The 13,789-nt window shown below is 40.3% G+C and overlaps 1 protein-coding gene across 1 annotated transcript; it reads right to left on the reverse strand.

Moving 5' to 3' along the window:
- Positions 1–8,176: 8,176 nt before the first annotated feature.
- LOC113280154 (uncharacterized protein KIAA1211 homolog) lies at positions 8,177–8,677 on the reverse strand. Its single transcript, XM_026528812.1, has one exon. The coding sequence runs from the start codon at positions 8,675–8,677 to the stop codon at positions 8,177–8,179; it is 501 nt and encodes a 166-aa protein (XP_026384597.1).
- Between the last annotated feature and the right edge of the window lie 5,112 nt (positions 8,678–13,789).

Genomic DNA, 13,789 nt, shown 5'->3' on the forward strand with positions numbered 1-13,789 from the left:
CTTGTAACAGTAACAACTTCTTCTTTGCATCAATGTACCGACGTTGGTGTAGTGTTATATGAGCGTGAACGTTATTGTTTTCAGTTAGATTTTTTGTCTTCAAAGTTCAGTAATAATTCATAGCTGCTGGTGGTGGGTTTGGGAGTGCCCATCTATTCTGGTGGTTATAACAAGCTTGCTTCTCTTTTATAGTATACAGATGCGCTCAGTCGATGATGGCGATGCCCAGCCATTATGAGAAGCAATTGCAGGTCATGTTTCCATATAAGGTGCAAATAGTAACCCCAGGTTCTGTGTTATCTCCCATTAACACACAGAATTTTCCATTAACCTTAACTTCTACCTTTTTTTAGGCCTCAACTTAAATTTTAGACAAATTGACGTTAACATTCATATTTTCAAATTGAGAAACTTGGTTTAGTGACCATAGTTGGTATTTATCTTTGAATCAACCAAATAATTGTATGGTTTGTTATAGTTCTTCTGTCACATGCTTCAACTTAAGAAATTCATATGATTCATATATTTATTACAAATAATTCATATATCTTGATGCATGGATTTGATGATGAACTATATGTTCATATGTAAAACTGGGTCTTCTAGTTGATGTACAATGGTACATGAAGGCGCATCAGGTGCAGAAATCTGCTGGAATTGTTGCAGGAATTTATTATTATTTCACTTGTAAAAATATTTGTAACGTATATAAATGTTGCGCAAATCAGTGTATTACGTTGCCTAAATTACGGTACGTTGCACAAATTAAGGAAAACGTTGCTCAAATTGCTAAATAAAACGTTGCTAAGCCTGTTGACCAACATTTCTATATACGTTGCACACAAAATTGCTACGCCATATTACCAACGTATATAGGCGTTGGTTAAATTGTCCCAAATCGGTTGTTTTTGGTGTAGTGATGTATGATTTTGAATATAAGTCGTTGAAGTAATACAAGTTAAATATACTTGCTAGCCAAAATATAATAACCCAAAACCCCCTAATGTACAAACTCCGTACTTCCTATGTCAATTTTCTACCGTCCCTTTGTTACTAGTTCCTTTGTCAATTACCTCGAAATTTAAGATACAAATTCTACCGGGTATGTGTAACTACTGGAAATCCAGTAGTACACCCAAAAGGAAAGTAATTAAGATCTAAGACATGATAAATAATTTAAACTTAGGAAATCTTTACTGATAAATTCTAAGGAGATAAAATACAAATTCTTGAACACAAGGAAACACTAATCACATTCACTATACTAAGCTTTTTTCTCTCTCCAAAATCCGATCCCTTATGCCTTGCTCAAGGACCTCTATTTATAGGTCAATCAACCCTAATGGGGTACATCTCATTTTACTTCGCCATGTCTTCTCGGGAGCGCTTTATACTTCGCCCAGGCCATTTTCCATAAAGTTTTTCCCCTTCTTTCACTATCTTCACATGGGTTTGTCGGGACAGCTGTCTCTTTTCTTGTTCCCCAATATATTTACCTCGCGATCTATCTTTCCAACCAAGTTATCGTACTTCGCCCCTTCGGTTTCTTCATTTCTATCTTGTTGGGTACTCTAGCTTGGTCTTTTATAATTTAGATTCTTCGTGTAAGTCTCCTCGCTTCTGTACGATACTTTGCGGGATTGATCGGTGACGAGGTAATTCTGATATTTGAATTGACAAGTCCTTGACTGAGATCTTTAAGTGAGATTTCCTAGTCATGCTTCTTCCTTTTGTGTTCGACACGTGGCGAGTCTATTTCGTGTACCCAAATTTTGCCTTTCTAATTATTCCATTCGAGCCACACGAGAATGGAATAAGAACCGCTTTAGATTTCTTAACCGCCACGTTCTCCACTTTCCTGCTTCCACGTGACCACGTTCTCTGTGTAACCGTCTGTTACCGGTTAGTATACCTCGAACGTGTCGTCAACCCACTAAGACGGTCATCTTTTCTGTGTTATTTATATCCCACTTGACTTAGGTATGGGGTTTCTTTTCCTCTTCTCTTACTCTGCGTTTTTCTGGTTTTTGCGTTGTTCTCTTTCTTCTGCCATTGTTACTATCCTTTTCAACCTTTTACTCTTCTTTCGTTATCATGGCACCCAAGAAGGTTTCCGCGTCTATCTCACTAAAATCTCTTGAGGAATTCCAAGCATATTTTCAAAAGATGGGTTTAACCCTAACTCCCGCCGTCGATTCTTCTGTGAGTCCACCCGTTACTTCTACTCATGACATGGAACTGAACTACAGGTGGATTCAGTCGGATATTTGGACGTCTGAAAAGATGATCGTCACTCTGGGCCAATTGAGGGATGTATTATCTTTCCCTATTTACGATCCTGCTAACCCCATCTTTCTCGAGATTCTGGGTAAGTTGCAGTGTGGAACTTTCCAACTCTCTGGTAACGCAATTCGCATCTCCAGCGAGTTTAGGATTCGCTCAGGTAATGGTACTTCGCAAGTCCTATCAGCATCTGAAGAATTTGATTCTCGTGACTTCATTGTGGACTCTTTCGTGGCCAACTACTCAGCTAAATTCACCAGCATGGGAGAGTATCAGGAGTGGGGCATTGATCTTGTTCGAAATGCCGTTGTGGCTCGCACCAAAGATCTTCTGTTAGACGTGGATTCCCAACTTCGCCTCTCTTGTGATGATGATTGGGCGATGTTTCCTCTGGTGGTTGGTGGCCCTTTTGTTTGGGGTTTTGACGAAAAGGGGTCTCCTTATCAAGGCCCTCTTCCTAAACACTATTATTTCGCTGGTTGCGACCCCTGGAGATTTCGGTGGTCTGTGCCATCCGAGGTATGGTTTTCTTCCTTATGATTTATCTCGTTTCGGGGCCCGACCCGTTCCTATGTTCCCCTTTTCTTTCAGTTCGTGATGCCTGTCGCTGGTCTTCTCAAGATGTCCAAGGGAAAGGTTGTTACTTCCGAGTCTTTAACTCCCAAACAGTTATCTACCTCGCCTATTATTTTCTTCTCGTGATATCTTTAAACTCTAACCTTCTATCCTTCACAGGATGATACTCTCCTTGACAAAGCAGCATGTTCATGAGTCAACTAAAGGGCGAAAAAGGCGTGATCATCCTGTTCCACCTCCTCCTTCTTCTCAGTTATATTTACTTCGTCATTATTGTCACTTTGCATATTTCATCTTTTTAACCATCTCTCGTGCTGAATTTGTTATGTAGGAGACTGCTGTCCCCTCTTCTGGTAGGTCCAAAAGACAACAAAAGGTCTTGGATCTGGCTGCTTTGACTGCAGTTCCAAGTTCTGTCATTCTTACAAGTCTCTCTACTCCTCCCAAGCCTCAAATTTATTAGCCTCGCACAAATCCATCTCCTCAAGTAGCTGATCCTCCTGTGCATCCCAAGTTTGAGCGTCCGAAGAAATATACCGAGGATTCCTCTACTGGCGAGAAGAAGAAGCATGCGGCTCCTTCGGTACTGTCTAACCCTCTCTATGATCCGGATATGAAGTTTCTCCAAGAGGTCTACGAAAAATCTCGCGAGGACCCAACCATGAGGTCTCGTGCCTTAGAATCCCTGATGACCTTTAGTTCTGATGACTTCCTTTCTCAAGAATCATCCGTACTGTTAAATGCCTCCATGAACTTGTCTCTCCAAAAACATTCAGCTTTAATGAACCAGGTGAGTCTTTTATGCTTTTTCCGCTATGCCTTCTTTCTGTCCCGAGGTTAATCTCTTGAGTTTCGATTCTTCAATTCGCAGGAGGTCCACCGTCACATGGCTAGCCTCGTGGAAATTATACTTGTTCGCGAGAAAGCAAAAAGGGACGAGGCTCAAATCAAAACCTTGACAAAGGAGCTTCAAGAAGAAAAAGAGCATTCCACCAAGCAGAGTCAGAAGATAGAGAAGCTTCTAAGTAAGTTCCCTCCCCTCGCAGAATCGTTCTCTGCCTTTGCTTTTACTTCCGTTATTTTCTTATTTTGTATTTCGTCAAGCTCGCTGTATGCAACGCCAAATGGATTCCTCCGAAGCATCTACCTCGCTAGAAGATATTCGTGCTGAGAATATGAACCTCGTGACCCAAAATGATTGCTATGTGTCCGAGAACCTGATTTTGAATGAGAAGGTCGAGACTCTTTTTTCACAAGTGGACCGCCTGTCTATTGATTGTTCTCGTAACGTGGAATTAAATTATCATCTTCACGACGAGAATGAGCGCCTTAGATTTTAACTTTAACGGTTTAGCAACTCCCTCACTACTTCGAGGAACCTTCATTCCTCGTCACTAGCTTCCTATAGAAGACTGGAAGAAGAAAACGAGCGCGTGATCAATAGTAAAGCTAAAGTCATGGTTGATCTACATAAATCTCGTAACAAGGTAGCTGGTTTAAACGAAGATATCGACTGTCTGAAAAAGAAAGTGTAACTTCTTCAAGGTCTTACTATGCCTCCTAATTAAGGTCTTATTGTGCCTCATCCTTCTTAAGTATTTTAATTCGGCGAAGTCTCAGGCGCTTATTACCTTTTCGAATAATAATCCATCAACCTCACTTTAACATTTATTTTTCCCCATTTCTCGACAGTGCGACAGGTCTAGTCATTCCCATGAATGTTAGTCTCATGACATTGCCGCCTTTTTTGATCACACAGCTCCCTAATCTGGAGGGTGGCATCCCTTTATATTCCCCCTGATTGCCCCTTCAAGGAGGTTAACCCTAACATGCTTGTTGGTCTCCTCCCATCCATTTATTATGACATTCAGTTGTTTTCGTGACTTCTTATCACCTTTTCCGATATGGCTTGGGGTTACGAAGTCACACCCTAAGTGAGGTTTCTTTGGGATCGAGTGCATCGTAGCCAAGACTTTCCATGCGGACATGGTCTGTAATGCTCCAGACGTCCCAGGCACCCGCAGCTCAACCGAATACGTCGGCACATTGATCATATTTATGCACCCTTTACCGAAGGCCATCATAAAAGGTACCCTCGGCGGATAGGTCTTATTATTGCCCCTAACTTTCTCTTTGAGAGTTGTTCACGACATGCGTTAGGTCTTGCCTCTTGCACTTTCATGCGAACTAGGATGCATACCGTGGATTCTTAGCCTTCCTAGGCGAAGGTTTTAAGTTTTCCTGGAAACTGTTTACTTCGTGAATCTTATCTGCCTCCTAATGCGAGGTCTTATTTTCTTTGGTTATCTTGTAAGTATAAAAATTCATATTTATGATACGATTCATCAAAATTTCATTACTATCCTTTTGAAAATTCGATACATTATCACTTAATGGATTAAAGTAAGTACATTCATATTATTCATGCAATCCTTCCTTGATTATCAGTGTTCTTCTTCCATGCGAATATACTCAGATTGATATGTTTTTAACTCCTTCATCTTTACTTCGTTCCTGATCTTGAACAAAGTCGCGAATAATGGTTGTTTAATTGACATCGCATAGATGAACGAGCGCACTAAATCTTCCTCTGAGATCCTTCCTTTTAGTTCTCTACAAATTGTGTCCCATCTCACCACTACACTTCGCAAACTTTCATTTTCCCTTCGCTTTAACGAGAACAGTGCCCTATTTCTGGATTGCATGGTTCGTTTTTTGCACATTTGTTCATCATTTCTGGTTATAATCCGGTTGCCTTTTTTGTCACTGGGATATTGCTCATTTTCCCACCGTCCATCGTCGATTGTTTCATTACATACTCTCTTTCTCTAAATCCCCTCATGCTATTCTCTATGGCTCTTTTTAGGTCTTCCCATTCATTTTGTTCTCCTCGTCCCTTGTTTTCTCGCTGGTATTCGCGACGTCCTTCAATTGCTAATACCCTTTATGGAGCATATTTTCCTCTTTGTGCATTACCTTCCGCTTGTTTCCTTTTTAGATGATTGTTCTTAATTTCAAGTTTCTCGTTTTTCCTTTCCAACTTTATACGCTCCCACACCAAATCTTTTTTCTTTCGTCTTTCTTCATAGAGTTCTTTCTTTAATCGTTTCATATCTTCTTCTTCGCAAGCCTTTCCTTACTCATCTAGAGAATCATGTAGTTTTACGCTCTCCTCAGCTTCTTCTATCGACACTTTCTTGCGCTTATTAGTGTTTGTTTTTGCTCCTCCTCGCGGGGTTCGTTTTTCCTTGATGGCAGGGGTTTCTTTCTCAATTTTTGTTACCTCGCTTTCTTCAGCCGTTTTTTCCCTTTTTCGCCTTTCCGCTTTGCTTTATTTCAGCTTGGCTTCCTTTTTCTGGAGTCATCTCGCGGTTCTTCTCGCCTTCCGTCGTTGTTTTCTCCGTCTCTTATACGTCTTTTTGCGTTGCGACTAGCTCTTCACTTATCCCTATTGTGAATACCATCAACCGCTCTGCTCTTCTTTCTTCACATGCCTTCTTTTTGTGTTCTATTTTCTTCCTTAATTTCTCCTCACAGTTATGGACATCCTTTTTAATACAATCTTGTGCGCCCTTAATATCTCCCCTTATTTCACCAATTGCACTTGGCATAGGAAACCGTATGGCCTGATGATATATAGTTGTGATTCTTTTTATCCCGTGTATCCATGGTATTTCTATAAGAGCATTGTAAGGTGAGTCTATGTATATCACGCAGACTGTGACTTTCTTTTCCAGCTCGCCATAAAAAATATTTACAACTAGATATCCCTTTGGTTTAGACGCAACCCCGTTAAATCCATATATGTTGTACGTAGATGGCACGAGATCCGAGTCCTTATATCCCATAATTAGAAATGTATGATAAAAGAGTATGTCAACCGAGCTCCCCGTACACACCAAGATTCTGTCAATCGCCCAGATTTTTGCCTTCTCGGCTTGATCTTCTTCCCATCTTGAGTATTTCCCAAAATTCAGGGTTATAACCAAAGGGTTTGTGTGCGAATTTCCTCTTTCAGGTGCATCCTTTGCTGACAATGTTATTTCTCTTTTCTACGATTCCTCCAACGGTTCCTTCGTATTGATGTTGAAGTTTTTCGTTTCCTTCGAAGTCCCTCTTATGTACTCTCTTGAGTATGTTGTCATGGAAATTTTGGATGCTCTTCGCTGCATGTATTATCGTATTACAATTCGGCCTTTGTGCTCCTCGATATATTTCAATTCGGTATACCTGCTGACTGTCACGAGGTGGTGGAGGTATATAATTTTCTAGGAAATGCGCGAGTTTTCCTTGCTCTATTAGACGAAGTATAATTCGTCAAATGTTTCGACAATCATTTGTATGATGCCCGTGAAAGCGATGATATCTGCAGAACTCATGAATCCTTGTCCCCGTAGGTGTCTCTCTTCCCAAATTAGGTGGTGGTGGGATCTCCTCTGTTAATAATATTGCCTCCCATACCTTTTCCACAGTTGTGTTAAGCCTAGGGAGATTTATTTCTTCAAAGGTTGTTGCATTTGGTCCTCGCTCTCCAAATCTGGGCCCTTGGTTGTTTCTTTGTTGATACCCCGTGTTGTAACTTTGTGGCTCATAATTCCTTCGCCTTGACTCCTCATATATTTGTTGATCGATCCACTCTTGATCTCCACTTGATACGGCTACTAACTTTGCCGGGATTGGAGTTGACGGCTCTCCATTTTCATATTTTGGATCATTTTCCACGACATGCACTGCCCTTGGTAATAGCCTCGAAATCCCTTCCTTCGCTGGAATTAGTGCTGCTTCGCTGACTTGTCTCTGTTTTTCTTCTAATGCTATGTACTCCTCTTGATACTCTCTTAACTCATCCATTGTCAAAGAGTTGCGAATAATGAATATTTGAGTGTACAACAGATCAGTTGGGATCAACGCGTTCATGAAAGCTAGGATGAAATTCTTCTCGTCAACTCTCCATGTAAGCTCGCTCATACGGTCCTCCACCTTGTTATCAATCCTCGCAGGATTTCCGTAGGTCTCCTCTTTGGGTTGAATAGAGTCTCGATCCCGGTCCTCAGCATGTCGTTAGTGATGTAAGTGGTCAGGAATATTCTCTGTAAATCTTTGAACGACGAAATTGATCTTCCTGGTACCCCGTCAAACCAGGCCAATGCTTCCCCGACCAAGGTCGCGGGGAAATATCGACAAAGTACCGCATCATTTCATCCCCGTTGCATCAACGAAAGAGTGTATTGTTTCAAGTGCTGCACAGCACTTTCAGATCTGCTAAATATGCTCGGAAGCGTTGGAAGTACACATTTCTTTGGGATGTCAGAGTACATTATCTCATAGGTAAACGGAGATTTATCGGCCTCTTCTGTTGCCTTTTCCAGTTGCACCTGCCGCCTCTTCGCGAATTATTTATCAACGTCCTCATATCTCGCAGCTCATCCAGGACTTCCTGGTTCATGTTCCCTCCGTTTTCTTCCCGACGGCCACCTCTCATCACGCTGAGCCTTTCTTCACCACGTCTCCTTTCTTCCTCATTCCTTCGGTCGAATTCGCGATGTCTTTCATCTCCTTGCCTCCTCTCATTCTCCTCATATCTCCGCTCTTCTTCATACCTTCGCCTTTGATCTTCCCAACTTGATATTTCGAATGCCCCTCTCAGTTCTCTTTCTTCGCTGTTTTCTCTTTGTCGTCTCCTTCTTCGTTCTCCTCCGTCGTCCTCGCGGGTATGTGTCATTCGTCGTAACTCTTCTTCTCCTGATGATATCATTTCCACCTCTGAATCCGTGAAGTCAGATGCAGCTTCCTCGTTCAGTTGGCGATTTTGCAGCATCAGTCTGGCGTTTTGTCTCGTCAATCGGGCATGCTGCTCCGCTAGATCCCTATATCATTCCCTTTCAAGGCGAAGTGTCTCCCTTAGTTGTTCCAACGTCATGTATTCTTCACCGATATTATCCTCCATTTCCTCATGAGTCATCACTTCTCCTGCAATGGTGTCCGTGTCAGAAGTGTGTACAGAACCCTCTCTGAAGTTATCTTCGTTGGCCTCCTCAGTCCGCTGCTGGTTCACGCCTTGCCTTTCTCCTGTAGCCGATGTTCCTCCTCTTTCTATTCTTTCTCCTCTTTTGGCCTCCAATCGCTTGCTTCTCCTCGTCGCTATCATGTGTGCCGCTCGATCTGGTGTTCTAGTCATCTACTTATCCTAGTTTTAATATCGATTATCCTCTAAACCCTAACCTTAAAAGGGGTGTATTGCTGAAATCTCTTACTCCTACAACTTCAGCTTCTCTCCACTCCTTGGATGAGGATAAATACCCAATCTAATTTCCCTGTTTCTGGACGCCAAAATGTAACTACTGGAAATCCAGTAGTACACCCAAAAGGAAAGTAATCAAGATCTAAGACATTATCAGTAATTTAAACTTAGGAAATATTTATTGATACATTCTAAGGAGATAAAATAAAAATTCTTGAACACAAGGAAACCCTAATCACATTCACTATACTAAGCTCTTTTCTCTCTCCAAAATCCGATCCCTCATGCCTTGCCCAAGGACCTCTATTTATAGGCTAATCAACCCTAATGGGGTACAACTCATTTTACTTCGCCAAGTATTCTCGGGAGCGCTTTATACTTCTCCCAGGCAATTTTCCATAAAGTTTTTCCCCTTTTTTCGCTATCTTCACATGGGTTTGTCGGGACACTTGTCTCTTTTCTTGTTCCCCAATATATTTACTTCGCAATCTATCTTTTTAACCAAGTTACCGTACTTCTCCCATTCGGTTTCTTCGTTGGTATCTTGTTTGGTACTCTAGCTTGGTCTTTTGTAACTTAGATTCTTCGTGTAAGTATCCTCGCTTCTGTACGATACTTCGTGGGATTTATCGGTGACGAGGTAATTCTGACATTTGAATTGACAAGTCCCTGACTGAGATCTTTAAGTGAGATTTCCTAGTCATAGTTCTTCCTTTTGTGTTTGACACGTGGAGAGTCTATATTTTGTACCCACAGTATGTTTTAACCAAGATTGTGAACATTGCAATTAGTGGAAGACCTGAATTCTTCTTTGTCTCTCTGCCTTTGCGTACGCGCTCTCTCTTGATAACAAATGTATTCCTCATGGTATTTTGGATCGTAAGGAACAACTTTTCCATTGATGAAAGGCTCCCCTGCAGAATAGTCATAAAAGAAAACATAAAAAACTAAGTCACATCTAACCTAGAACTAGAATTTGATGTTTGGTGGGATCGGTTTACTATTCAGAGTATGAGAAAGTAAATAATGCTTAAGAATTCAAGACAAAATACAAACAGGATTTGTATGCTTCTTTTATAGTCCGAAATCATGTATTGTAGAAACATGCATTTGGGAAATCCTTGATCAAAAAGAATTGGAAACACAACCAACGAAATGAAGCAGATAAAACATATAAGGATGAAGAAACATGCACCTCTATAACTTTTTTTATTAAAATACTCGTAAGAATCAGGGAGGACCCAGCGCACTCCAGGCAGTTCTGCACAAATTGTCAACAGAAAAATAAACAGATCGAATAGAAAGGATAGGATTCGGAAAAAATCTGAAGATACATACAAATAGTTATGAATTTTGAAGAAAACAAAAGAACAAACACCAGTAGCAATAATACATGTGCTCTTCTTTGACAGTTCCTCTGGCATAAGGGCTCCAAAAGCAAGTAGTGTCTATGTAGGAGTGAAATATCGCATATTCCATATCTGTGCGAAGTAAAGGTCACCGCACATTGTAAAAATAGGATGACGTATTCTAGGATGACGTATTCTATGATGTCAGCATAGTCACAAGTAAAGTGTGATGATCTGTGCAAAAGTGTAATGTATGCGAAGTTGAGCGAATGTATATGAGCGATTGTAACGCACAGTGATTCCGAAAATAGGGGATCTATTAGCTGTCATCCACTATGTATCACCCTATATAAAGGGAAAGTAACCGTGTAATGAGGGATCACTGGAGTGAGTGTTATATAAGAAATTAGGAGAGAGAAAGTTTATTTGGAAAGCAAGAAAAGTCTGTATTATCTTGTATTCAACCTTAAGATCTTGATGAATAACAAATGATTTTCACCATGATTTCTTAGAGTGTTACCTAATCTTGAATGGATGTGGTTGTAGGATTTCCTGCAACTACATTTTGGCGCTAGAAACATCTTGGAGTGATATATCCTGTTGGTGAATCCTTTTAGAAATCAAGTTTCCAGAATTAAAGACCTAGCACTTTTCTTTAAACATTTAAGGTTTTCATCATCGCATCTTTTCAATTCATTTCAAAATAGCTTTTCCTTTGTTAATACAAGAAAGTGGAAATGGTAAGAATCAGATTTACTGTTGAGCAAGCGACAGCAGTCAGAAGAAGTAAAAGAGTTGCCGAACGAAGAAAAGGTGAAATTCCTGAACAACTAGAGGAAGGAGAAAGAGAAAATCAAAGAAATAATGTCCCGACTGGACTTCAGCATACACAAGAGAAGAATAATGATACTGATTACGATAGAGTGAGTATTCATACTACACATACGAATTCTACCGAACAAGAGACACAGAGAATTGAAGATGCATGAAGGATTGAAGGAAACTAAGAAAATAAGACACTTGAAGAACTTAGACAAAGATTGATTGCAGAACGACGAAGAGAGGATGAAGATTGTGCGAATTTGATACGTCAGAATGATGACTTAAGAGAAGAGAATCTCAAATTGTAAGAACAAAGATCAAGAATCTCTACGCGATCAAGGTCAAGAACAAGCAGAAGTTCATCAAGACAGAGTCGATCTAATCGAAGAGATGCTAGGCGAGAGCAACCATTGGGTAGTATTGATGAGAAATTACAAGTAGATGATAATCTACAAGATCAACGCGACGAAAGACACACAGTATATGATCGATACGAACAACCGCGTGAGCCGACCAGAAGGTCAAAGGAACAACAAATTTCAAGATGCAGCCGAACGTCATCGTACTCACCATGAATCAGATAATGACGAAGAAGATGATCCGGAACAAGGGAGAATTTTATTAAATGTTAGAGAAATATTGAGGGATCAATATGCACGCGAACAAGAGGAAGAGAGAAACAATGTTGTTCGTGAACGTGCGAGATCTGAAAGAGAAAGGCATAGAAGAAGAAGCTGAAGAAAGAGAGATTGAAGAGGCCATACGTCAGAATAATCATGAGAACAGATTAAGTCAAGCAAGATTAAAAATACTTATGCGACAGGATTTAGACCAAACTAGGAGCGAAGAAATTCTCAGAGAAATGGCAGAATTGAGAGAAATGATGACTACGCGAAGAAATGGTGGAAGGATACAGTTAGTGGAACCAGTAGAAGAAGCTGGAAAAACACCTTTTTCAATACAAATTCAAATTTAAATAATACCACCAAAATACAATTTACCTGCATTCACTAGTATATTTGATGGTAGTACGTGTGTAGTACAACACATAAAAGCTTATAGCCGATCTCTATTGCAATGGGAAGAAAATGATGCGGTGATGTGTAAATATTTTCCTGCGAGCTTGACAGGAGAAGACTTGCAGTGGTTTGAAGGATTGCCAGTAGGAACTATTAGATCATTCCGTCATCTACAGAACGTCTTCTTAGGACAATATATCAACAATAATATGACGCGGCCAGGAATTGAGACAACATTTGGACTTCGTATAAGGGTCGATGACACGTTGGAGAACCATGTGTAGTGAAATGGCAAGACGAGTAGATGAACAATATCTCATACTAGCCTTCATCAATGCTCTTTTTCCTACGGATTTATTATATACACATATTTTCAGGATAAAAGACACCATAACAATGTCGGAGTTGCGTGAATTTCAAGAGGAGTATATAGCGCTTGAGGAACGAAAGTTTCTTCCAAGGATGACAAATGCTGTGATGCCTGGTAAGAGAGAAATGGAATCTTACCAGTTGTGATGCCTAATGCGAACAATGGGAACGAAAGTTTCTTCCAAGGATGACAAATGTTGTTGCGAGTACATCGCAGGGAAATGAAGGAAAGAAAATTACAGAGGTGGAACAAAAGATGGTAGCCATGGGTAGTGCAGATCAAGTGGAACTCGAAAGAGAACACAAAGAAAGACAATCCCAAATTCGAGGAGGAAATAATAAGATTCAAAGAATGGACAACCCTCCAGAAGGTTAGGGAGGTCAACAACCGTATTATAATAGAAGACAAGGGACTGGAAAGGTGGTTTGGGAACAAATAAGCTTTCCAAAGTTAAATACTACAGCAGACAAAATCTGGGAAGCTGTTATACTAATGGAAGAAATTCCTGAACCACATAATGTAGGAGATGAGCCGCCACTGGGAAGAAGGAGCAAATAATTTTGTGTTTATCATCGCTTTCATGGTCACACAACAAGTAATTGGAGAAATGTGAGGAAAATCATACTGAGAATGATTGAGCAAGGAAAGCTGGACCACTTCTTAGTACAACAGCCACTGAATTTACCACCACCACCACCACCAGGAGGAAATACATATGGTACGGAGAAAGGAAAAAATAAATTTTTAATTGAAGTAGGTGTGAAGGAAAAGAACCTATATTGCAATTCGATTATACATTCTTTCAAAAATATAGAAGATTTTCATGACAACATCTTAAGTCGTGTGCACGCGAGATATAATGATGGAAGAGAAATATTCAACCTTGCGAAGATATCACCATTAAAGGATTGGAAAAAACAGACCATTTCGTTCAGTGCGGAAGAAACACCAGGAGTAGGAGAACCACACGAGTTTCCATTAGTGGTGAAGTTAGGAATTAATCTGAAACCAAAAAAAGATGATGATGACGAGGAAGAAGATGAAGCGAATACTTGGGCTATAAATAGAATACTCTTAGATCCTGGTAGTTCTGTTGATATTCTTTTTTATCATACATACGAGACTATGG

Source organism: Papaver somniferum, chromosome 5 (assembly GCF_003573695.1).
Source record: "Papaver somniferum cultivar HN1 chromosome 5, ASM357369v1, whole genome shotgun sequence".
Taxonomy (NCBI): Eukaryota; Viridiplantae; Streptophyta; class Magnoliopsida; order Ranunculales; family Papaveraceae; genus Papaver; species Papaver somniferum.